The following is a 25,742-nucleotide window of genomic DNA, read 5'->3' on the forward strand; positions in this document are numbered from 1 at the left end:
AGGAGAGGAGCCTGTTTTCATTGTCAATTCTACGTTTCTGAGTTGAAAATGACACATTTTTAGACTCCAGGTATCATGTCACTGCTCCTAACATCAGCTTTAAAACAACATGCATTGCATTAACCGTCTGAAACACTTCAGGAATTTCATAAATCTGGAAACGTGTTGCCCTCTGCATCTCTGCAGCTCAGCTGGTTCGTTCTGGTTCGCATGTAACTTCAGTTTGCAGATGGTAACTTCACAAACTGTTGAGCACAGGAGGTGTAAAACGCATCTTGACATTTAAGTCCAACATTGCATACATTACATATTTACCAGTTAACAGAGAGACGTTTATGTGCTTTTTGAATATTGACTATATATTGATGTTTCTTCCTCTCAGGAAAGTCGTATCTACGCTGTGGCTAAATCAGGAATCAGACTGTCGGACACGTCCTGCTCAGACCTTTGTAGCAAAGGTAAGACGGTAAAAGAAAGAGCTGCAGATTGAGTGACATGTCCACGGACTAACTGAGGTGTGACCTGTGTCGTAGACCCCTCTCTGCAGTCGTCCTATCCTGCCTTTGTGATGTACACGTCCCTCATCTATAAAAACATGACGACGCCAGTTTACACTACTCTGAAGGGAGTAAGTATATCTGTATCACCTGAGCTCAGCTGTGTGTCCATTATGTGGGTGAGAGTGTGTGTGTGACCCTGTTTACCCCTGTCCTGCAGAAAGCCACTCTCCTGAGCAGCAGCCCGTTCTCAGACGAGTCGTCCAGCTCCGAGGAGTCGTCCAGCTCAGGGGAGGAGGACGGCTCCGTCTGCAGCTCTCACGCCTCCTCTGGCTCCAGGAAGGACAGCAGCCCGGGCAGCCCACGCTCTCTCAAGAGAGGTGCAGCGCACACCTACTGCAAATGTGTTAAACGTGTCTTCTGGAACATCCTTCTGTAACCTTTAATATGAAATGACTGTTTTTTTAATTCTTTCACATTCCTGTTGGTCATATATGGGACAGCAGCAGCTTTTTGAACCAATCTGTGCACGAGTTGTGTTTGAGTAAATGCTGCATGATGCAACATTTTTCTTTTTTTTGTTATTATTATTAGGTTTATGGATAATATGCACATACATTAAACAGTGTCAAAGACATGAATAGATGTGTGCATCAGATTTAGCAAAGAAGCTAATTAACATCTTGCGTCTGAAAATAAAAAAATACAAAACAACATCCGACACAGACGCACAGAGATGCCAACGACACCACGCTGCAAAGATTGCACAAAAACACACAAACACTAAATAAAAAAGGTGCCTCATAATTCATAAATAAATAATAATATAATAAATAACTCATAAATAAAATAAATGTATGCATTGGTAATTTATATTAACAAGGCTGCTGTTCTTTAGGAGAGTTAATAGAGTTGCAGCCACATTTATAACAAATAAAAACATGACAGCAGCAGCGAACTTAACCAGTGGTGACAAGTTTGATTTTCTTGTGACCGAGACCATGCATGAGCTCCCAAAAGTTCATCAACAGCTTCAGTTTACTTTGGGAACGTAAGAAGTAGGAGTTTTTCTGATGATGTTTGAAGATGTTAAATGTATTTTTGTGCTCTCTGCGTCTCCTCCAGCTGTGTCCATGGCTTCGATGACGTCAGAGAGCGACTACGCCATCCCACCTGACGCCTACTCCACCGACACCGAGTGCTCCGAACCTGAGCAGAAACTACCCAAGACCTGCAGCTCGGCCAGCGACAACGGCAAGAGTGTGAGTCACGGGTCACGCTGGTCCACAGTCTGTTCACTGCACGTGTTTACAGCACAGCGTGCTGGGCGGTAGCTGTGTAGACGAGCGGCCGAGGACGTCACGGTAACAAGTACACGACTCTAGAGATAACGGATTCCAACGTGTTTTTACGCATGTGAGAGTTTCTCCAGCGCATTTTAAACAATACATCAAGTAATAGTAAGTAACAGTGTAATGACAGCCCGTTTAACTTGGATCAGCCACAACATTACGACCACTGACAGGAGGACATGGGCCTGTTTGGGCCTGTTTTAGAGACAGTGGCAGCGTAAAGGGGGGAAACGTTAGGACAATACCAAAAGCACCCAAAACAAAATTATTAAGTCATCTCCATAAAAATATCATTTCGTAACATAATAATAAAATATAGTAGGAAAATAAGTGATATTTTTGACAGGAAAAGTTAAATATTCACTAATCAAAAGGTGAATAATATTGATTCTGCATGAAATGCTCTGTTCATACCGTAGCACATCGGTTGCTCGGGGCAGCTGTCCATAGTTACTAGATCCATAGACTTAATAAATTATTACTACGGCTACATCAGTCACAATGCTGCCCAGTAGCAAAGAACAAAAGAGGGAAAGGAGAGAGATGAGATGACAGACCAAAAAAGAAAGGGGCCAGTATGTGAGCCAGAGCTTCTGTAAGAAATGTGTGTACCCTCTATAGTTTGTGAGCAGCAGAAATGAACCTGGTCATAGTGCACTAAGCTAGTTAGCTACAGGCTAGAGTTAGGGTCTGTGAACCATTCATTCATGAGTTTAAATTCAGACCACAAAAACAATAAAAATGGAAAAAAGTTTTTATTTCATTACTTATTTTTCAACGTCAAACTTCAGTCTCTATTTCTAATATTCAATTGACTACGCTGAAATCTGTTTACGGTATTGCTCAGGACCAGAGTACCTCATGAAGTGACACGTGTTAGATACCACATATAGTCCATTCGTTGACCTTGTTTTTTTTCATGGGGCCCAAAATTTTTTTTATATATATATATTAGAGAAGTGGTCATAATGTTATGCCTGATCGGTGTGCATCCTGCCTGGCGCTACATAAAACAGTGTCCTGTCCTGTAGGAGCCCATGGAGAAGTCAGGCTACCTGCTGAAAATGGTCAAGACCTGGAAGAAAACGTGGAAGAGACGCTGGTTTGTCCTCAAAGACGGAGAGCTGCTCTACTACAAATCACCTGTAACATTTATCATTATTATTATTATTAACACTTTGTTATGGAACTCTGATTTTAGCGCTAATTAAAAATGCTTTTGTCCTGCAGAGTGATGTGATCAGGAAACCTCAGGGTCAGATCGAAGTCAACGCCACCAGCAGCATCGCTCGTGGAGAAGGGAAACAAGTCCTCCAGGTATTAAGTCCCAATTCTGAGTCAATTAATCAGTAATTCACACTATTTAATATTAATTTAAGTAATTTCCTCCCGTGTGCAGATTGTGACGGGGAAGCGTGTTTACTACCTGAAGGCTGACTCTCCGAACCTGCTGGAGGAATGGCTGCGGGTGCTGCAGAGTGTTCTGAGGCTGAAAGCTGCCAGCCCCCTCTTCACTCAGCCGGATATTCGCCCTGGCATGAAGGGACTGCTCATTAAGGTTCAACATGTCACCGTCGCCTAAAGGCCAATAACACATAACATTATGACCGCCTTCCTAATACTGCGTAGGTCTCCAAAGCTAGTGGTGCGTTCCATTTGGACGCAGAAGTCGAAATTTCCAAATCCCGAGTTGAGTTTCCAAGATGGCCGCCCCTGTAAACAGTAGTTAGAAGATCCTGTTATATTCTGTCTATCAGCACTTCTGATTGATTTTTGTTGCAATAAATTGGTCGTACAGACAGTATTTTCCCACATACATACGTTTAAATGCTGTTACAGTGTAATTTAGGTTTATATTATTAAGTTACATGGGAACTACAAGCTCATGTGGCGCTAACAACGGCTAAAATCTATAGCCTGTTAAAGCTAAAACGACGCAAAATGGCAAACTGTGATTAATTTAAATTAAATGAATGAATGTGTTAATGAGGATAAACATAATAAAATTAAATACCAAATGATAAAAGATAGATGCATCCATACAAGGTTGATACCTTGAGACATTTTGTTAACAAGAAAGACTAAAAATAATAGTAATAAAACAAAATGAACACAAAAATATCACAGACGTGTCAGTTTCATCTAAATACTTGCATCTCTCCATTAAAATCTCACACAGATTATTATAAATATCGGCCCAGTATAGTTTGGACTTTGTCACAGGACCATGAAACATTAATTAAATTACCTTCCTCACACTTGCAACAGTCTGTAGGTGATAAACCTGATTTAAATAATCTAGAAGGAGTCCAGTAAAAAATGCTGAATAATTTAAATTTTTTCGATATTTTAAATTCCTGCCTCATCACTGTGAATAATTCTAGCTGGTTCAACTTATCTGTTCCATTTACAATTTCTGTAACTTAAATAGCCTCAATTTACTTCAACATTATAACAATAATATTAGTTAATATCAAGAATTTTTAAATAAAAAAAAACACGTAAATATTGAACTCACGATTGAAGTTTCCACCCAGTTAACCATCTAGTTTTCCTAAGGGTGTGACGGACTCCAAAATGTCAGTGGTCATAATGTTATGGCTGATTGGCCAACAATTAAGGTGTTTTTATCTGCAACTATCGCTACCTTTTTACTCCCTGTGCTGCAGGTGAAGCACGGCTACTCTAAACGGGTTTGGTGCGCCCTCATTGGGAAGACGTTGTACTACTTCCGCTGCCAAGAGGACAAGGTGAGCTTCAGCTTCACCCTGATCTGCTCTCACGGTGCAGAAATGAAGCTTTTATTCAGCTTGTGTCTGATTGTCTGTGCCTGTGTTTCCAGTTCCCGCTGGGTCAGATTAAGCTGTGGGAGGCCCGGGTGGAGGAGGTGGACAGGTCCAGAGATTCGGACGACGAGCTGAAGGCGTGTGGGCGGGGCTTACAAGGGGCGGCCTTCACCATCGCCGTCCACCCGCAGGAGCAAGGCCCCACTTACCTGCTCATCGAATCCCGTCACGAGAAGGTGAATGTCGGCCGCGTTTTTCCTTCCTGTCGGGGAGGAAACCGAGCGAAAGAAATAAGGAAAGAAGTTTGAACACATGCTCTCCATGTGTGAGAAGGTGAAAACTTATTGCCTGTGTGATGTGTGGGTTCCCTAGGAGTCCTGGCTGTACCATCTGTCTGTGGCAGCGGGCACCACCGTGGGTAAGGTCGGCACCGAGTTCGAGCAACTGGTAGGAAAACTGTTCCAGCTGGATGGAGATCCAAGTGAGTATTTGTTGCAGCTTTTTCTCTTTTTTTTTACAGTTCAGTTTTCTGCTAAAAAACTGTCTTTACTGCCCCTTTTCACGAGAGCTTAAGCTACGTACAGGAAAACTACATTCCCCAAACTGTCAAAATTATTATAAAGAACCATATATCTCAATTAAATGACACCAATGTTAACAGACCTGTTTACAGACATTCCCAAACACAACAATACCAAATCTGATGCAACAGAAATGAATGTCATTTTCTATTTTTTCTGTTTCTTTAATAGCCACGATGCGTTTCTCTCTGTCTCTGTCTCTGTCTCTGTCTCTGCATGTGTCTCTGTCTCTGTCTCTGTCTCTGTCTCTACATGTGTCTCTGTCTCTGTTTCAGACTCTCAGATTTGGAGACATCCCACGTTGTGTTTCAGTAAAGAGGCTCTGTCTTCTCCTCTCACCACTCTGCCCTCACAGGCTCTGCAGACCGAGGCTGTTAAACTCTTCAAGGTACATGCAAAGGTTCTCACCTGCATGAATATATAGATAAATAATATCCAGAAAGAAACTAAACTAATGTTATTATGAACGATGTGCTTAGTTACAAAGATGTGCAGTCCTTGTAGATGCCTTCCGCTGAATATTTGAGTGACGTTCAGGAGTCAGGGTGAAAAGTCTGAGGATCTGACTGGACCAAACACGACTTCACTGCATCATTATTTGCGTTATTGTTTTTTATTTACCTTAACAGGGTTGCAGAGGCAGAAAATAAGTTTTGGGAAGCGAAATTTGACCGAGAGATTATTCTGTTACATTACGTTACGTTAGTATCAGTATTAAGACGTCAGCAGTCAGCGGTTGTTAGCATTCTCGCTAATTCAGACTATTGTCTGTTCGCAAATGGTAAAGGATCTTGTTTTTATTTTGCACTTTTCTACCCGTTGTCTCCAAATCACCATCACAGTCATGTTCTTCCTCTTCAGCTAAAAAGGAAAATATCAACCATATACTGTACATCTATAATTATTATAATGGCTAATTAAAAAATACTTGTTTTTCCATGTGCATATCCTAAATTATTATCCTAAAAAATGTATTTTTTCACCTATTTTGAATTTTATTCAAATACAAATACTGGATGATTTCACACCCCTAATAGACGTATAGAGGAATTACAGTCAGCAAACGGGTCAAAAATAAATTAAAAGTGAGGTATAATGTATAAAAAACAGTAATATACAAAGGTGTTATGTCTTATGTGTTATGCATAAAAACATACAAAGTGTATGTTTCAAAAAATATACTGTAAAAATATACTTAAATACGACATGTCTCCCCTCAGACCTGTCAGCTTTTCATCAACGTGGCCATCGACGCCCCGGCCATCGACTACCACGTCTCTCTGGCCCAGAGCGCCTTGCAGGTGTGCCTGGCCCACCCCGAGCTTCAGAACGAGCTCTTCTGCCAGCTCATCAAACAGACCCGCAAGAGGCAGCCTCACGGCCACCCGGGCCCCCTGCAGGTTCGCGCCTTCAACCACACGGTGGCAGCAGCGTCATTGACAGGACAGGCCGAGAGTTTTTTAAACAGTGGGAGGGGATGTTTAGTCCAGTATTCATTGAGGAACATTAAAGTTGTCTGGAAATGATGAGCACAGTGTTGCATGATTTTAAAGAAAGTGAAACAAATGTTCAGGAGTATCTGTTAGTCCTGAAAAGAGAAGTTCCAAAGTTTCATTATCCCTCCGCCGGCTACTAAAGGACAAACACAATGAATTTTAGTGTGAATTCCAGTTTCAGCTTTTGCCAGTCGTTTGCTTTCCTCGCTTCTAGTATTTTCCACACAGATCCTCTGAGTCATGTGTGTGTGGCTCCTTGTAAACAATGTGTTGACACGGTGCTTGTGTGTTAATCTCCAGGGCTGGCAGTTTCTGGCCTTGTGCGTCGGACTGTTTCTGCCTCAGCATCCGGTGCTTTGGCTGCTCCAGGTTCACCTGAAAAGACACGGAGACTCCAGGTGAGAATATGTCCCCGATATAACACCGACATATAAAATTACATATTGATATAAAGGTCATGCGTCTTAGCCTCCTTCCTACACAAAGACAAAAGATGGCCCAAAAAAAATGTATTCAATTGTTATATAATTGTTTATGTGTCCTCTGCCACTCCCAGCAGAGAGAGAACAGAGCTGTAGGAATGTTGTTTTGCATTGTTTTCAAGTGAAGACTATGTTTTCTGCGAATCCGCTGCACAACAATGTCGAGCTGATTTTATCCAAGAGAAGGATGCAGATCGTCCTATAAAATAACGCGGAAATAAAATGAAGACTGTGAGTAGTATATGAAAAGTAAATATACTAAACATAAACGGGAATTCCCTTGCATTTAGTGTGACATATTACTCTTCGCTCACATGGATCTTTAAATCTTTCTACATCTTGTCATATACGGCGATAAGCCACAACATTATGACTGCTGACAGGAAGGAGAAGTAAGTGGGAAATGTTTGGATGTTCGTTTGAATATTACTCAGACACACGTCCTCTTTTTCCCAGACACGTCTTCTCTTTGAGACCTAAGAATGCGTCAGTCAGTCCGAATTGTCTGGGATTTTGTTCCACTACAGCCTCAAACGTGCTTACATCGAATTTGGGTTAGGTTTCTCTCACCACTGTGCTTCCCTCCAGTGACAGGAAAAACAGAGTAAGGCAGAGTTTGCAGGAGGGAGGTAGGATTCCAGGATTCAAGTAAACTTTATTGTCATTCCAACATTCATAAATACACAATACAATCCCTGGTGCAAAAGATCTGAGGCAAAACACATGTAGAAGCTGAGTCCGACTGAAAAGCCAACCAGCAGGCTAGCAGTCAGCTAGCAGCTAGCAAACAACAAAAAGACACTAGCTAATTAGCCTAGCCAACAGCAGGTAAGAAGTGCTGGGACATGCAACTACACAACAACATACACTACATACAGTACATGATGTAAAACGAAATGAAGCGTCACAACAACATTTAAGCAACAATATAAAGATATAAAACAGTGTAAAGTAGGAACAGTATTTACATTAAATACCAGAAATAAACAACATTTGCATTAAGAAACATTTTTTCAGGTAGATGCAGGAGTCAGACGGTGAGTGACAGAAACTGCTGTGATGGTGCAGTGAAAACCCGGCATTTAAAGCGTAGGATCATATCTCCACCTGATTCCACTCATGCACAAAACATAAACACAGACGGAGAAAAAAAAAAAGAGAGAAACCTCCAAACACGGAGGAGGAGGGAGGAGACAGAGTACGACAACAGCTGGGTAGGGTCAGACTCACCTGGACTGTAATATGTAATAAGAATAATAATATAAATATAATAATAAAATAAATTAAAATTCACTTATTAATAACGCACTTTTCCAAAAAGTAGTGACTCTTATTTCTGTAAGCATTCCTCCTTCTACATGTCTAAAATAAGATACAAGCTGTATTTAACCCCTTAGTTTAAAGAAAAACAAACTTCATCTTCTCCCTGGTGGTTATTTGTGCTTTTTGTTGCTCTGTCTGGTCTCATATTTCCTCACAAACATATTACAGTGAGTTACCAGTTGCACAAAACTGTTTGCAGCCAGACAGTGTTGCAGCTACAGAATCAAGTTTTTTTTTTATTATTATTATTATTAGCGAGACGTAGGTGCCATTTCCTCATCATGATCTTCTAACTGTACTGATGTCTATTTTTGTTAGCTCAGTGCTGACGGCCTTTGACTTACTAAAAGCTCTCTCTTCTTTTGGAGACCGTGTCACATTTTGGTGTCTTTCATCGCACATAGTTGCTTATATAGTCTCTTATACTTAGAAATAGACGTGTGAGAAAAAAAGGGAGTTTCACATCACACATGCAGTAAAAAAATACTCAATTTATTGTTGCACGTTTCGCCTCAACGGATTGTTTGTCACATTTCATGCTCTTTCCTGACCTGCACCAGCATTAAGAAGGTCAGAGCTGTGCAGGGCACTCCACACTTTTTACATATCTCTGAGAGAACATTTCCACAACCTAACAGTGATTTTTCTTATAACAAGTGAAGAAACATCATTTGTCCAAGTGTGTTTTTAACATAATTGTGTCTGACATGGTTCAGTTGATGCAGAACTCGATCACAGACGTCTTTGTTCGAGTTCACGGTCTAGAAATAATAATAATAAATTTTGTTCATAATGCACTTTTCTACAGGTGCTTCAGGTTAAATGCAACAAGTTAAAGCATAAAAAGCATCGTATAAGATATATATATATATATATATATATATCCTTTGTGATTGCGCTGCTAGTTGGCTTCTACTCAACTGTGTTCAGCTTCTCCATATTCTCCCAAATAGCTGAGAGATATAAAGAGAGAAGAGATCAGATTAAATAGTATGCGGGAGGTAGAATTTAATATATATATATATATATATCCATAACCGAGGTGCAGCCAAGCCTCGGTCTCCCGTGGTGGAGAGCTTGATGCTGGGCACTCGGAGGAGGAGGAGGCTTCGTGTGGAGGATCATGAGGTGATGAACTCTTGTAGGTAGGGGTGTGCGTGCCCATCGAATCACTGCAGAATATTATAATCAATCAGGAATGGTCCATTGTAGTAGTCCGGTCTCGTGGAGAGAAAGGGATGCACATGTTTTTCAGCATGTGGCAGAGTTATATTTGGGCGGAGCCTGGAAAAACTGCAAAGATGGTGGAATGAGGTCTTGCACAGGTGCTTAATACGGTCATGTAAAGTCAAATGAGGCTCAAACCGAGCTCCCAGATTTGTGACTGAGGTTGTGAGGGGGATGATCTGATGACCGTCAAAGGAAAGTTGGGATACGGGTGAAGACTGAACCTGGTGTGAAATGTACTCTGTCGCCCTCAGGACGGAGGTGGGAAAATATGCCATCTACTGCCAGCGCTCAATGGAGCGGACCCAACAGAAGGGGGAGAGGCAGGCCAGGGCGTCCCGTATGGAGATCCTGTCAATCCTGCTGAGGAATCCCTACCACCACTCCCTGCCTTTCAGCGTGCCCGTTCACTTCCTCAACAACACATACCAGGTAATAACTACATGACACGGAGACACTTAATGACGGAGGGGGCTTCTGCATTTTTACTTTTTCAAGAGGCTCATTCTTGCGTAAGAAACAGATGAAGCATTCCCACTTTTTCTTTGGTGCGTGTTTGCTGTTGTCGTTGCCCACTTCCCATTTCTCTGTTTGATGCATAGAGGACGTGATGAGATGAGTCATCTTTATCAAGTAGAAACATCACCAGACATGTGTAATGCTCATTATAGACACATCAAATCAATCAGTGTAAGTCAGTTGCATAATCTTTTATCTAACTTTTGGGATGTTTAGAAAAATTGTCCCTAAAGGTTCATTCCAGCTCATTCATCAGGTCAAAGTTTGTCTTTGTTTGTTCATTTGCATTTCAGTGACTTGCGTGACTACTCCTAGTAGATGTTTGCATGCTTATAGCCTGAGCTAACCTTTCAGAACCTTTAAGCTTTTAGCTTGTTAGCACGGTCACTTGTGTGTTAGCACACTGGAGTTAGCATTAAATATAGGAAACTACACATTTAAGTGTATTTCCCAAGTTTACTTTACACTATGTGAAGAACACACAGGAAAATAAGCCGTTTGTGCACACAAATACACATGTACATCAATCAGCCACAACATTATGACCGGAGACAGGAGAAGTAAATAACATTGGTCGTCTTGTGATAATTCAGCGTTCTGCTGGGAAACGTTTGGACCGGGCATTCATTTGTTAATGTTAACCCTAACCCTAAACCTGATCAATGTAATTTGGGATTTTCATGTGAACAGTTAAACAACATTCAAATAAATGGCTTAAATGCCATGATCATGTTTTTCTTGTGCATTTTAATTCCCCTTCCATAGGTGGTGAGCTTCGACGCTTCAACCACGGTGGACGAGTTCCAGTGTCGCCTCAACCAGGACACTGGCATGAGAAAAACAGGACTTTCCGGTTTCAGCTTGTACACGGACGACCCCACTGGACGAGAGCTGGAGCACTGTCTGCAAGGAGGCATCAAGGTGCATCAACTATTCGTGTTACGACTACTTTTTCAGGATTGGAAAGATTGGAAAGCGCTGGAATTTTCCAACACGCGAATCTTTTCTCGTGTCTCCTGCAGATCTGCGACATTATCTCCAAATGGGAGCAGGCTTCTAAGGAGCAGCACACGGGCAAGTCTGAGAACACCAGGACTGTCCGTCTCACGTACAAGAACAGGTAGATGAGATGCATAGAGACACGCCAAACCTCACATTCGACAGGCTAACACAGGCTCGTGATACAATGGAATTTTGACATAGGAATTTATATCTGATACTCAAGATACTTCATGCACACGTTCAGGGTGTCACTAAATATTAGAGTAACTACTCGCTCTTAAACATTAATCAGTACTTTACATAAACAAAACAAAGCATCCACAAAACCTTTTGTGGTTGTGGAGTGTTTGTGTGTGCGCAACACATTACTCAGTGAGTCACTCGACTCAACTAAAGATTAGTCGCCTGAAGTTGGACACTCAAGCAGGAGAAAGGCTGTAAACAACACACTGCATCCTAATATAACAGAACAGTGCTGCACTAAAGCCTGTAAAATGAATGAGTAAAATGACACTTTGGAGGCTGTGGTGGGTAGAACTGTTGAATGAAAAATCCACATCCCCATTTTAGTCAGTGGGCTGGGCTGTGAAAAATAACACAAAAGAACTACTTCCTTCTTCCAAAGTGATCATAGTGTTAAACTGAAAGCTATCTGATGTTGTTTCAACATAAATGAACCTTAGCACAGTCGTGAAAGCAGATTTAGAGCAGGACTCTTATATTAGGAAGCTTTTGTGTTGTTTATTGTAATCAAAAAAGAAAAGATTGCAAAGGCACAGTTTGTATTAAATAAAGGTTTTTTATACCTTTTCTACAACAGAGTGCAATCTTTTTTGAGCTCTCTCTTCACCCGTTGCAAATATATCACCTGAGTAAAGAACTATTTTGAAGTCTCTTAAGCCCCTTTTTGTCTTCTTTTTATTGTGATATGCGGTGGTACTGCTTTTCGTTTAAGTTTTGTTGTGTCTTAACCGAGGCAGTGTAGACTGCACGACCGGAGAAATTAATAACAGACGAGTGGGTAACTTTTCTCTTCCATCCCCAGGCTGTACTTCTCTCTCCAGGTGAGGGGGGAGTCGGAGAGGGAGAGGCTGCTGCTGGCCTATCAGACCAACGAAGCCATCATAGCGGGACACTTTCCCGTCAACAAGGAGCTGGCTCTGGAAATGGCCGCCTTGCTCGCCCAGGTCTGAAATTAAAGTCACTTCATTTTCCACATATGGGAGGTGATTAATAACTTTGCGGCACATTCATTTTTCATTATAGCCCCTTTGTACATTTAGATACATTAAATATCTTGGACCTGAGAGTTCTCCACAGCAGACCGTTACCTTACCTAGCTTCTTTAACCTCCTGAGACCCGGCGTCCTCATATGAGGACATTATGTTTTAGGTTTGTTGCAGCTTATTCTGTTTCATTTAGACACTTTTGTCTGCCATGTACTGATAGCGTATTAACTTTTATAGTTTGATATGACATGAAAATTTAATAAACTCAAAAGTACTCGTTTGTGGACGTTGGGATTTCACCGTTTCCAATTCTGCTTTTGCAAGAAAATAAACATTTTTTTTTTTTTAATTTTGGTTCACACTTGGGACTTAAATTGTAATATGCAGTGAAATAATCTGTATCCACATGATTTATTTCAAAAACGTCCTCCAGTTTAAAGGTAATGCTTTTTTTAATTATTATTATACTTTTTATACTCGTACTAATCCCAAAGATCTTAATCTTATCTTAAAAAAATGCTCTGGAGGATAATAAGCAGTCCACTGATTCACTGTGATGTAAGAAGGGGGGGATGTCCCTTAATCAGACAGTGATGACTCCAAAACCTCAAACTGTGCATGATTACAAGATTTGAACTGACACACACTATCTAACAAGAGTTGCACAACTCATCTTCATGAACCCTTATCAATCACTCCTTGTATACAGTTTTATTTGATCTGATGCAAGTATAATAGGTCCCAACTGTAACGGACAAAGCCTAAATTCCTTCCTTTTGTTCTGCTCCTATTCCTGTTATACAGGAATACACTTACACACTGAACAGGCATAACATTATGACCACCTTCCTAATACTGTGTAGGTTCCAAACTTTTGAGGGGAATTGTCTGAATTGTCCCAAGATGATCGAAGATATTCACTTTTCCTGTCAGTGGTCATAATGTTGTGGCTGATCAGTGTATATCTCCCACACAGCATGCTAAATTAACGCCTTAAAGTCGTGGCTCTTTAATGTGCAGTGACATCCGGGCCTTTTGAAACCCAAAGAAAAGGTTTAACTCTCGGTCTGATCCGTGTCACTGTGCGTCCACGTCCAGGTGGAGTTCGGAGACTTTGAACGTCCCTTCTCTGCCGCTGGTTCCGCTCAGACCAAGTCAAACCAAAGCCTGAAGCAGGTTTTGGACAGATTCTACCCTAAACATTACCGCAGGACCACAACCGAGGAGCAGCTCAGGTACCACAACACACCCATTTCCTGCTTTCATATTTTAAAAACCGTTTCTTTTTAATTATTTGATTATTTTAGGTTTGTATGACTGGTCTCTATTTAAAACATACAGTCAATGTTTTTCACAAGCTGATTACATCTTATCTAATGGATCTTGTGCTAGTAAAGATAATATAGCAGGTGTGTTGTCCCCTTCCTCCACCTTCAGACAACTGCTGCAGCGCCTCTCCGCCCGCTGGGCCTCGCTCAGGGGTCGAAGTTCATCCGAGTGTGTCAGGATCTACCTGACGGTCGCCAGGAAGTGGCCTTTCTTTGGCGCCAAACTGTTTGAAGCAGAGGTGATTGTGCAAACTGTATATTCTTGCACATTATCGTCCGCTCAGATACTGCGTGTTTGTGCTTGCTCCCAAAGTATACACAATACTTTTATTATTAGTTTATTATATTTAAACTGTCAGTGTGCCAAATAAATTTAAAAAAAAAAATGTTGTTGGCGGTAGAATATTTTGTCGCCTCATCATATCATTATCTACAACAATCATTAACACATTACTGGCACACTACCAGTTAATCTCTGATTGTGTTGTGGCTCCAGGACGTCCGTTCATATTTACTGTTCATCTTTTTCCCTGTTTTCAGTCCATCACTTCATCTCCAGAGCCGGGCGTGCGTCTTTGGCTGGCAGTGCATGAAGACGCCATCAGCGTTCTTGAGCACAACTCCATCGTAAGCGTTTCTCCTCTGCCACACAGCTGTTCAGATATTACTAGGCATCCTCTCCCCCCCATCCCTGTTGATTCCTCTTTTTGTGTTTCTGAAATAATTCGGAGGAACTGAACATTTCCAGGTGGTCAAAATTCACCAGAAGCATGAAATGAAACTGTGGGGAAACTAATAATGTGTGGTATCTAGTTGGCATGTGGTACTGCCTGAGGTTATGGTCTCTGGCCTATATATTAGGGATGGGACATGCTCAAAAGTCAAATTAATTAGAGGCTTTGTAATTAATTAATCTCGATTAATCGCATTAATCGCATAACAGGAGTTGCCTCAAAAAGCAACACACACATCAATAACGTAAAATCAAGATCTTGCATTTAATTGCATTTCAATTCAAAACAGTTGAAAAAAAATAATAGAAAATTGAACGGACCTTAAGTTAAAGTACCATTTATAGTACTTTCAGAACAGTATTGACTTTAAATGGTAACAAAAACAAAACAAAACAAAACAAAACAAAACAAAACAACATGAAGTACAATCTCTGCTTCTTTCTACTTCTGGTAAAACAACCTGAAATAGCAACACGCTTTCATCCGATCCTCCTCTTTTGGTAGCCGTTAGCCATTAGCCGTTAGCCATTAGCCGTTAGCCATTAGCTGTTAGCCATTAGCCGTTAGCCATTAGCCGAGCTATGATGTGTGCAATATGTGGAATACAAACTGCAATTTGTAATTAATCAGTCGTTATAAACATGATATCCCTCTCCAATATACATATACAGTGGGGGAAATAAGTATTTGATCCCCTGCTGAATTTGTAAGTTTGCCCACTTCCATAGAAATGATCAGACTCTGGTTTTTATGGTTGTTTACTGGTTATGGGTATAGACAGAATATCAATCGAAAATGCATAAAAAACACACAATCTAAAAGTTATAAATTGTTATGTATTTTATTAAGGGAAATAAGTATTTGATCCCCAAGCACAACACAAGTCAGTACTTTGTAGAGAAACCTTTGTTGGCAAGCACAGCGATGAGACGTTTCTTGTAGTTGGTCACCAGGTTTGCACACAGCGCAGGAGGGATTTTGGCCCATTCATCTTTACAGACAGTCTCTAAATCCTTCAAGTTTCTTGGCTGCCTCTTGGAAACTCGGAGCTTCAGCTCCCTCCACAGGTTTTCGATCGGGTTAAGGTCTGGAGACTGACTAGGCCACTCCATGACCTTAATATGCTTCTTCTTGAGCCACTCCTTTGTTGTCCTGGCAGTATGTTTTGGGTCATTGTCATGTTGGAAAACCCACCCACGAGGCATCTTCAGTGTTCTTGCTGAGGAAAGAAGGTTTTTGTCCAAGATGTTACAGTACATGGCTGCATTCATTGACCCCATAATGCGGTGAAGTTGCCCTGTACCCTTTGCTGAAAAACAGCCCCAAAACATGATGTTTCCACCTCCATGCTTAACCGTGGGTATGGTGTTCTTTGGGTCATACTCACGTTTTTTCATCCTCCAAACACGGCGGGTCGAGTTAATGCCAAATAGCTCAACTTTGGTTTCGTCAGACCACAGCACTTTCTCCCAAGCCTTCTCTGAATCATTTAGATGTTCACTGGCAAACTTAAGGCGGGCCTGTACATGTGCCTTCTTGAGCAGGGGGACCTTGCGGGCACTGCAAGAGTTCAATCCATAACGGCGCAGTGTGTTGCCAACTGTTTTCTTGGTGACGGAGGTCCCAACTGCTTCCAGATCATTAACAAGCTCCTGCCGTGTTGTTTTAGGCTGCTCCCTCACCTTTCTCATCATCATCCTCACTCCATGAGGCGAGATTTTGCGGGGAGCTCCAGACCGAGGACAGTTGATGGTCCTTTTATGGGTCTTCCACTTGCGAATAATGGCACCAATAGTTGTCACCTTCTCACCAAGCCTTTTGCTGATGGTTTTGTAACCTATACCAGCCTTGTGCAGGTCTACAATCTTGTCCCTGACATCTTTTGACAGCTCTTTGGTCTTGCCCATGGTGCTGTAGAAGTTGGAATGTAAGAAACTGATTCTTAGAGCAGGTGTGCTTTATATACATGACGAGTTAAGATCAGGAGTATTGGTAATTAGTTGACTGAGCACAGCTGTGTGCCACATGCGCACCAGCCAATCTGTAGGAGCCTGAATTCGAAGTGAATTGTTGGGGATCAAATACTTATTTCCCTTAATAAAAAACATAACAATTTATAACTTTTAGATTGTGTGTTTTTTATGCATTTTCGATTGATATTCTGTCTATACCCATAACCAGTAAACAACCATAAAAACCAGAGTCTGATCATTTCTATGGAAGTGGGCAAACTTACAAATTCAGCAGGGGATCAAATACTTATTTCCCCCACTGTATATATATATGTATGAAGGAAAAGCAGAAGTGAAATAAGTGAAGTGCTGAAGTTGCCCAACAGTGAAATAAAAATACACGATGATTCATGATTTAACTGTAACAGGCCAAACAGTGCCACTTGTCTTTTGATCCTCTCCTTATAATCTAGTTATTTATAACCACCCGTTCCAAATGTACGTCGCCCTCTCTCTTTGTAGTTGCTCGTTTAATGACCTCAAACCAGCAACAAACTAATAATGAAACCTCTGTTAACGTTTCGTCAACATCCCGATCGCACAGTGTTTGAGAGAACCTCCAACCCTCCTGCAGAATCAAACCCTCTTTTGTAACATGTGTTCAAGCAGAGAGAAATGAAAATGAAAATACTTCATGTTTTTGAGACTTTATCTCCTGCTCAGAGAAAGCTGATTGGATCTTGATTGGTATCCTCTCATTTCTGGTGAGATTAGTTTGAGCTGATTGAGAGGCCGAGTCCTGTCTCCATTAATACATCTTCAAAATAACTGACACTTTCATACACAATAAAAAATAAAATATTTAAGGCCTCAACAAGAACAGATGCTTTAATTTAGCCGTTTAGACGTCATTTTTCCAACTGTCAGAGCATGTTCATGACATATATTTTCCATCCGTGTCCAGAAGCTGCTGGTGTCCCACCCCTACAAGAACCTGATGACGTTCGGAGGCTGCAAGCAGGACTTCATGCTGGTGGTGGGTCAGAGCGTTGGGACCAACGCCAGCAAAGACAAACCCACAGAGAAGCATCTGTTCGCCATGGACGCCTCCAAGGTCAGTGAGTCACGTTTGTCACATCAAGGCACTCGATTTAAGCGCAAAACACAATAGTAAATTCATTAAGGTACATAAAATATTTACATGTTGCATAAGGTTTAAGTAGTTAAGTCACCCATGGACACATCTCCTGTCCGTGGTCATAATGTTGTGGCTGACAGGTGTAGATGATACCACTATACAATCTGTCTGTCTAGCCTCAGAACTTTGACAGTTTAAAAGCATGTCACCTTTTGCATACTGAGCATCAGACTGAGGAACAATGTTATCAAATAGGGAAATGCCACTTGTTGGTCCTTCCCCAAAACTTTGAAGTCTACATTTCACCAAAGCGACTCTGTTTAATTTTATTTCAACAGATCAGGGAGATCACCCTCCTCGTCTCCAGCTACATCAACAGCGCTCATCAGCAGAAGGCCGCCGCCCACCACCTCTCCGCCCCGGCCCTGATGGTGGCGCAGCCCGTCAGCCTGAAGAGCAAAGAGCTGAGGAGCAAGTCCCCCCCAGCGCTGGGTCGGCCCAGCAAGACCCCCACTCTTCTGTGAAACCGAAAGACAGCCAGGTCTAATTTAAACGGAGGCGGCGAAATGAAGGGTTTTATTTACAGGTGTGCGCTCGTGGTCAGACATCTGGGAGACTTGCGTCACGAATCTGCCGTGTGGAAAGATGGCGGCGTAGTTCCTGCAGATCAGCTGAGGTTTGCGGCCGCGTTGATGATCTCACGGCGCGGTGCCTTCGTCCCCTCATAAGTTTTTTATGAGGAGGTGTGGGTGAGGCTGGAGCACTTGAGTTGATCACCAGGGAACAAAGGTGGCATCGAAGCAGCAGTGAGCAGCTTGTTCCTTGTTAGGCCGAGACTCTGGAGAGAGAAATCAACAGTGTTTATTGACAGACTGAGACGTCTCATCCGTCAGCTTTCATTTTGTAAAGATGCCATCTGAAGTTAATGTTCCCATTCTTGCCTTAAAACTAATGTCATAAACGGTGTAGAAATAACATGAAACTTTGACACTGAATAATGTAAGAGTTTTTTTTTTGTGTGTGTATGTGAAGCTTATCCACCAGGTAGTGAAACCACTCGTGTTAACTCCATCAGCACCATCGTCATATCTACAAGCAGTGAAACAGGATGTGTCATTAAGCGAGATGAATATCATTACTAAAGCAACCACATACGTCAAATCCAGCAGAAGCATCAATGTAGACCCAATAAAGTGGCACAAATACACATACAAGATGTAAATATAGTTCATTTTAGTCACTGGAACTTGGGAATCAATTTCGATTTTCCCTGGCTGGGTCAGGCTGGCTAACTTTCCTCAGAATATCCAGCTTTTCCTTAAACATTGACCATGGAAATATCTTTCTAAGAAGATCTGCAACCAAATCAATAGCGTTTCCTCCTTCCGACCATCATTACTTCAGATATTAGCTATAAAAATGTTAATGGTAGTGATGTTCGATACCGAGTGAAATTCAGGGTGGTATCGGCGATACCGAACCGATACCGATACTTTTTTATTTATTTATTTTAAACTCTGAAGTGTATCGAGGTAGTGACCTCATTTTACTATATAGCCGAGCTAATACAACGACAGAAAAACCAAACAGAGTCACACAGTCATACAAAGTATGTGAAAATGGCGCTAAAAACACCCATTACCTCGAATTACTAAAGTATCGATATTTTGATTTTGAGAATCGATATTAGACCTCCTGGTATCTGGAATCAGAAGTATCTATATTTCATTTATCGGTCACTAGTTAATGGTGGTGAATTGCTTGTGCAGCTCTCTGAGCGTCCAGTCAGAGGACGCCAAAGCCCTGACGCCACCGTAGAAGTTTAAGGTACAAGTGAGCAGCGTGACGTGCAAAAACAAGACACTTTTCAGGAACGAAAAATAGCACAATACAACACAATGACACAATGACACGATACATGACTGTAAGAGTAAAGGGAACAGTGCGTAGAGGAAGTACAAGTTATGAATAATAACAAATATTAACAGTAGACAGGCGCAGAAAACAGGTGCTAAGGTGCAACTTCAAAAGCTCTGGGTGGAAGACTGAGGTGTGATGAGAATAGGGAAGAGCGCACATAGTTCAACCCTGTTTGCATTTAGTTACTGAATAGCCAGGATTGTGGTAAAACTTTAATCGTGTGAATGACTTGTACCAGAAAGGTGCATTCACTCAGAATTGCAGGGATAAGGTATGAGAAGGTGAAGCAGGTCTGTTTTATTTTCTATCTCTAAGTTATTCTACCCTTTTTTTTTCTTTTTTTTTTAACGCCACAAATGATAACAAACATTTCTCTGCACTGAGTTCCTTCCTGAGTTCCTTCAAACCCTGTCACTCGTTACACAGTTGCCCCCCCAAAAAAACAAAAAAAAAAACGCTATGTTTCTGTAGTATCTTTATTATTCACACCGACCAGGCGTAACATTATGACCACCTTTCCAACATTGTGTAGGTCTCACTTGTTGCCTCCAAAACAGTCATGACTCATCAGAGAATGGACATGGGCCTTCGCCGCGTCTATGAAGTGGTTTCTGTTGGTGCTGATCATGTGATAAAAAAAAAAACAAAAAAAAACTGAACTCAGTTTGATTGTAATCTCTTTTTCAAAAGCTGACTTAGTCTTAAAGCCTTTTTATTCATTAGTCCAATAAAATGCATTTAAAATCAGGGGTCTTCAGCGTTTTTCAGCCCGACGACCAACAAACTGGTGGTAGAGATTAAGTAGGGACCCTCTACCTACTATATGTGTTCTATATTAAACTCGGCCTAGTGCTATTTGCATTCAATATTATGCTATTCAAACATTTCACAGGTTCAAATGTTCTTTTTATTTAAAAATTTCAAACAAAAACAGTAGAGTGGCCGTGCGACTGCCCTGAGGGACCCCCCCCCCTCGTTGAAGACCTATGATGGATGGTTCCGGATAGAAAACCTCCACTGACATAATTCCTCACAAAACCCGCCCCTCCGTCCTCCCCATTGGTGCGAGCGACCCTGACGTGTTGATACCTGCAGCAGGTGCCCGGCAGCCACCACCGGCTGACACACCCTCATTCCTGTGGCCTCTTTCACAGAAGACACACGAAGGCGGGGGTGGTGGTGGGGGTAGGGACGCTGGGAGATACATGACACCTAAGTTGAACTAGTTAGAGACTTGCTTTTCTGCTTGCGTTGCTATGGGACCGCAGAGGGGGAGGGAGGGAGGGCTAGAAACAGGGTGAGGCACAAGGGAACAAAGGCACAATAGACAAGTTTACGCTAACATGACGTCCGAAAACAAGTGTAAGAGTTTCATGCGTTGGTTAAACTGGGTTTTTTTTTGTTTTTGTTTTTGTGGGAAATATGTGATTCAACCTTAAGCAGGGCTTCACTTAGACACAAGGTTTAAACAGGGACTGCCCTCAGGGGAGCGACGCCGATCATGTAACGAAAAGAGTCGAGGGGGGATTTACATATTTCCTTTTTTTATAATTTTAAATTATTTTTACGTCCCATAGTTTCGCCTTAAGCGTAGTCTCTCCCACTTCACGTCTGATCTCTGCTACTCCGGAGTTCCCTGGACTTTGGCTTTTTCCGCCTGACTCATGAACAAAACGTCCTGCAGTTTCACTTGAAGTCCATTTAAAGCCCTTGCTCAGTATTTGTTGTGTACATAGCACAGGTGTCCGTTTGAACCGGACGGACAGGTTGGACGCCATGCCGCGCAGCCCGGCACACCGCGGGACCGGGGGTAGGGCTCAAAAACCACCTCCTCTCTGCACAAAACAGGTGTTGCCACCAGGAGAGAAGCCTCAGTTAAACAAAAACATTAAAGCAGCCTTTCCCCCACACACACATCACCTCAACTGTTTGTGTCACGGATTCCAAAACCTTTCAAGTCGAGAATGAACAAGCTTCCTTTTGTTTTCCCGTTTCTATAAAAAGTGCCCCCTATGAAAAGCAGTTTCTTTCACCGGAGACACATTTAAAGTAGACCATGCCACACCCATTCGAAGCTTTTATGTGCTCGGTATCAAAGCAGCCATCTTACAGGGAAGTGATAAAGAGGTTCTGAGAAAATGTCATCATCGATACAAGCCAAGGTTGGAGCATGGCAACACAAAGAGCGCTCATTATCGCAAGACTGAATCAAAACTGCTGCAGGCAAAATGGCGTCCTGCAGGTTCATGTCACCTCGTCCCTTCCTCCAACCCAGTAGTTTTCCACTGTGACTAAAACGCAAGAAACACGCACCACACCACCAGTTGTAGGTTTTTTTCCAAACATTTTTTTTTTATTAAAAACAATTCAGCACACACACATACACATATTAGTAAGAAACAGCCTATGTACAGCCTATGATGTAGAATTTAAACCATTCAAAAAAGTTCGAACGTTAAAATGTGGCACGTTGCCAAGCACAGCGAGTTGTGGCACTGTGAATATATTATGGATATACATGGAATGACAGTTACGATTACACACAGCGCCGACAAAAAAAAAAAAAAACAAAAAAAACAAAAACTCAAAACAATAAAAGTTGATTGTTCCTTTACAATCGGTGTTCCTCAAGTAAAAAGATAAAAATTAGCCTTGTACAAGAAGAGACTCCTCCGCTTTACATGTTGTCCATCTCTCTTTGCTGAATTTTAAGAAAGAAAAAGAAAAGAATGTTGTAAGACGTCGGTTCCATTGAATGATGTGTTATGCAAAAAAAACATTTGCAGAAGATCAACTCACCTGGGCTTTGTTGTATTTCCTGTTACGCCTGGTGGCGAAGAACTGCGGGGCAAAGAAAGAAGGGGAAAAAAAATTAGTTCTCGACACCGATTCAACTGCTGTATTTGAGCTGCGTGTAAATAAGAGGCAGCACTCACCACGATCAGCAGGCCGGCGATCACAGCCAGCACCACCACCACGATGACGGCGATGATTCCGCCCGTCAGGTTCTTCATGGTGAAGGTCGGGGCCTCCTCGTCCACGTAGTACACCAAAATGTTCTCCATTTCCATTTTCTGACCTTCCACGACTGGTGCAAACTTATCCTGACTCTTGAAGAGGGGCAGCACCTTCACCTGTAGGAGATGAGGGGATCACGATGTCATGTGATCTGCCCGGTCTGACAAAGCAACTTGCTAATGTTCTTTTAATTAAATAAAACTAAAACAAAAACAACATACATCTTTCTCCATGTAGTAAGCCATTTGGGTCAGGTCATTCTGGCGGTCTCCTATTGTCTTCTTCACATCCACAAGGACCAAACGCTCATCAGGGATGTACTGTGGAAACAAGTAGTTTTGTTAGCCACGTGCCATATTTCTTCATTGCCCGTCTGTCTACTTAAACTCACGTATGTGACTCACCTCCACCTTCTCAATCAAGGCACTGTTGAAGCCGCCATAGCGCTTGTTGATAGCATCTGCAATGGCGCTGTTTTTCCAGGGGGGGGAGAAATAAAAATTAAGATCAAATACTGCACGGCTGAGCGTTTCATTCGCTTTTACAACTGTGGTGGTTCAAATATACTCACGTCTTAATATCAGTGTTCTTCACCGGAGTTGACAGTTTTTTGTGTGTCAGCTGAAGACGAACCCAGCTAGAAGAAAGGAAAATAAAAAAAAATCAGCCATTGAATATTTTAACTACTCACTCGAAAGCTAACCCCGCCACACACGACCCAGTGAGAGCACTTACTAGGTCTCCACCAGCTTCTCACACTTGATGTTTTTGTCTTCCTTGTCAGTACGACGAACGCCGGCGCTGTTGACACACCAACACTCCTCGGTGTTGTTGCACTGCTTGGCCTTGAACTTGCCGTCGCTCTCGCACTCGGGGTCGTAGATGCCGTCGTTGTCCACGAAGGCCGACTCCACTGGCTTTCCTCCAGAACGAGTGTCCAGGCCCTTCCTGGCTCGGTACATCTCAGCCTTCATCAAGAAGCACTTGGGCACCACTAAAACGGGAAAAAAAAGCAGAGAAAATTTGAGATTAGAAGAGAGCTGACCACCAAAACCCTTGATCGTAGCATATGTTGTTCCACTTACTTGTTGAGCAGTTCAGGTTTTGCCTCTCATTGTTGCCCACCAAAACATAACATGTACATGGATTCCCATCACAGGTGGCCCACTTCATTGTTTCACATGCTGCAGTGAGCAAAAAAGAAGAAAGAAAAAAAGAGGTTAACTTTAACTTCTGCATATCAACTGTACGGTGTTAACATGGTTTCTCACAACTGTGAAACAAAACAAACCCGGAAATAGGGAAGTAGATTTTTGTCCAAATTACCTAAACATATCTTTCCATTTGTATACAAACCAAAATATATATTTTTTTTTAAAAAAGGTACATGGTTCATAAAGGATTTATTGTGTTATCCTATGAATAAAGAGTCCAGCAGTTACACCTGCAGCTTCACCAAACTGGGCGTTGGTTTCTCCAAACAACCGGGTCCCCAAACAGCAAGGCAAACACTCCCCACCCCCACTCAACAATAAAACCATCTTAATAGAAAAGCCCAAACGGGTCAAACTAACTTTTACCCCTTCTAAAGACCGATTCACCACACTTTACCCGGGTAAAAATAATTAAATCTGAATTGGCGCGGCTGGCCCACACCGCCTCCTCTGTCACTCTTTAATCAGCAAATAAAGTTTCAACAATTCAAACTACTCACAGCAGCTCTGAGCAGAGGCTCCTGCCGCAAGGGCAGCGAGGACGACAAAAATCCACGCGTTCATGATTTAAGAGGAAGCAAAAAAAAAAAAACTACTGAGTTAGAAGAGTCTCCCGTTTATCCGTCCGTCGTCCGCAGGCGTCAGAGATAAGAGTGAAGAAAAGCGTCGACGCACACAGGTAAAGGCTTCCTGCTTTCTGCTCTCAGGTGTGTCCCGGTCAAACCTGTTTAGAGGGAAACCGGACGCGCGCACGCAAAGGTAAAAGACGAGCAAGGGCACGAGCGCCGCCTCGGTTTATTTGTCGCTGGGAGAAGGCGGGTTATTGATTAAATCCTCTTTCGTTGCTGTCGCCTGACTGATAGGTAGGACATGCTGTGAAGCATATTTATAAGACCAGTGTCCTCGTGACGTGAACCTCATTTGCATAGGGAGGGGGAGGTTGACAGAAACGCACCTTTCTTCCGCTATGACCATATTTGTCTGTCAGTCTCTGTCGACCTGCTCTCTGTTGACATATTTTTCTCCTTTCGGCTCGCGGTCATAGTTTTGGCCAAAGAAAAATGTCATCCAAGCTATTTATGTATTTAATTATCTATGAAAAACCAAATTAGAGAATATACCTTGTCCATCGTGTATGTCTGTAATGTGCTTTTAGACACTTTCAAAGTTAAGAATAGAATAAATATAACACTGCTGCTTAATTTTCACAGTTTAGCACAATTAAATATGGCTTTCCTATATTCTGTTACACCCACTGCAACTGTATTATAAGTGTTGATCATGTGATCCCCTTACGAACTCTTTTATGTACCACAGGTTCTCAGGTGTTAAGTTTAAGAGGAACACGAATGTAATTCTACTGCTTCATATTCACAGTTCAATAAGGCTTTTTTTTCTCCCGTCCCTAAAGAAGTTAGGAAGTAAATATACAAAGTGTTCAGTCGGAAATGGTCAGCTTTCTGTCATAAATTTCTCTTAAATAGACCCAAACGAAATAAAAATCTCTTTTTTAGAGACTTTTGTATTTCAGAGGAGAATAAATATAACACTGCTGCTTAATTTTCAGTTCACCACATTTAAAGATGACTTTTCAGGCCTTTGTATATTACGTTTTTATTGTTCTTTAGGAAGTAAATAAGTTTTGAACCTTTTTTACAAAGACAAATAATGTCCAGCAGGAACTTTAAGGTGTCCTTGTGTTCATAAACTGCTTTTTCTCTTTTGGAAATCAAATGTGTGGAATCCCTCTTTTACTATGCTTCACTGAAAGTTAAAGTTAGTTAAAGTTTTTTTAATGTATTGTGTAATATATAATTATTGTCAGGCCTTCGTGTATACTTATTAACCTCAATGATTATCCCTTAGGATGTCAGGAAGCAAATGTGTTACATTTTTTTTTTTATTATTTCCCTTCTTTCAAGCTCATTCATGCTCTTGCACGC

The 25,742-nt window shown here is 41.8% G+C and overlaps 2 protein-coding genes across 2 annotated transcripts in view; one reads left to right on the plus strand and one right to left on the minus strand.

The window, feature by feature from the left end:
* The window catches only part of plekhh2 (pleckstrin homology domain containing, family H (with MyTH4 domain) member 2), a 39,249-nt gene extending 17,084 nt beyond the window's left edge, over nt 1–22,165 (plus strand). Inside the window, exons 9-30 of the mRNA XM_047603291.1 lie at nt 383–458; nt 534–628; nt 718–877; nt 1,623–1,759; nt 2,881–2,994; nt 3,080–3,166; nt 3,249–3,407; nt 4,519–4,599; nt 4,692–4,871; nt 5,008–5,116; nt 5,492–5,604; nt 6,437–6,616; nt 7,013–7,110; nt 9,999–10,176; nt 11,029–11,184; nt 11,286–11,383; nt 12,311–12,452; nt 13,594–13,730; nt 13,933–14,062; nt 14,364–14,450; nt 17,474–17,623; nt 17,986–22,165. Of these exons, the coding sequence (XP_047459247.1) occupies nt 383–458; nt 534–628; nt 718–877; nt 1,623–1,759; nt 2,881–2,994; nt 3,080–3,166; nt 3,249–3,407; nt 4,519–4,599; nt 4,692–4,871; nt 5,008–5,116; nt 5,492–5,604; nt 6,437–6,616; nt 7,013–7,110; nt 9,999–10,176; nt 11,029–11,184; nt 11,286–11,383; nt 12,311–12,452; nt 13,594–13,730; nt 13,933–14,062; nt 14,364–14,450; nt 17,474–17,623; nt 17,986–18,171 (2,853 nt within the window). The 3' untranslated portion in view covers nt 18,172–22,165. The remainder of the gene's footprint in view (nt 1–382; nt 459–533; nt 629–717; nt 878–1,622; nt 1,760–2,880; nt 2,995–3,079; nt 3,167–3,248; nt 3,408–4,518; nt 4,600–4,691; nt 4,872–5,007; nt 5,117–5,491; nt 5,605–6,436; nt 6,617–7,012; nt 7,111–9,998; nt 10,177–11,028; nt 11,185–11,285; nt 11,384–12,310; nt 12,453–13,593; nt 13,731–13,932; nt 14,063–14,363; nt 14,451–17,473; nt 17,624–17,985) is intronic.
* Nucleotides 21,892–24,667, minus strand: epcam (epithelial cell adhesion molecule). Its single transcript, XM_047603292.1, has 9 exons — nt 24,300–24,667; nt 23,671–23,769; nt 23,321–23,579; nt 23,157–23,222; nt 22,990–23,056; nt 22,807–22,905; nt 22,504–22,701; nt 22,367–22,408; nt 21,892–22,268 (listed from the first exon to the last, which is right to left on the minus strand). Exons 1-9 carry the CDS (start codon nt 24,361–24,363, stop codon nt 22,245–22,247), a joined length of 918 nt encoding a protein of 305 aa, XP_047459248.1. The 5' UTR covers nt 24,364–24,667; the 3' UTR covers nt 21,892–22,244.
* Nucleotides 24,668–25,742: the final 1,075 nt, after the last annotated feature.

Source organism: Mugil cephalus, chromosome 13 (assembly GCF_022458985.1).
Source record: "Mugil cephalus isolate CIBA_MC_2020 chromosome 13, CIBA_Mcephalus_1.1, whole genome shotgun sequence".
Taxonomy (NCBI): Eukaryota; Metazoa; Chordata; class Actinopteri; order Mugiliformes; family Mugilidae; genus Mugil; species Mugil cephalus.

Excerpts from the sequence above, each read along its gene's own strand:
- epcam (XM_047603292.1), bottom strand. The coding sequence starts at position 24,363 with ATGAACGCGTGGATTTTTGTCGTCCTCGCTGCCCTTGCGGCAGGAGCC. Across the intron at positions 23,057-23,156 it reads AAGAACACTGATATTAAGAC|CGCCATTGCAGATGCTATCA; the intron begins GTGAGTATATTT and ends CTGGAAAAACAG. Across the intron at positions 22,269-22,366 it reads GGAAATACAACAAAGCCCAG|CAAAGAGAGATGGACAACAT; the intron begins GTGAGTTGATCT and ends CTTAAAATTCAG.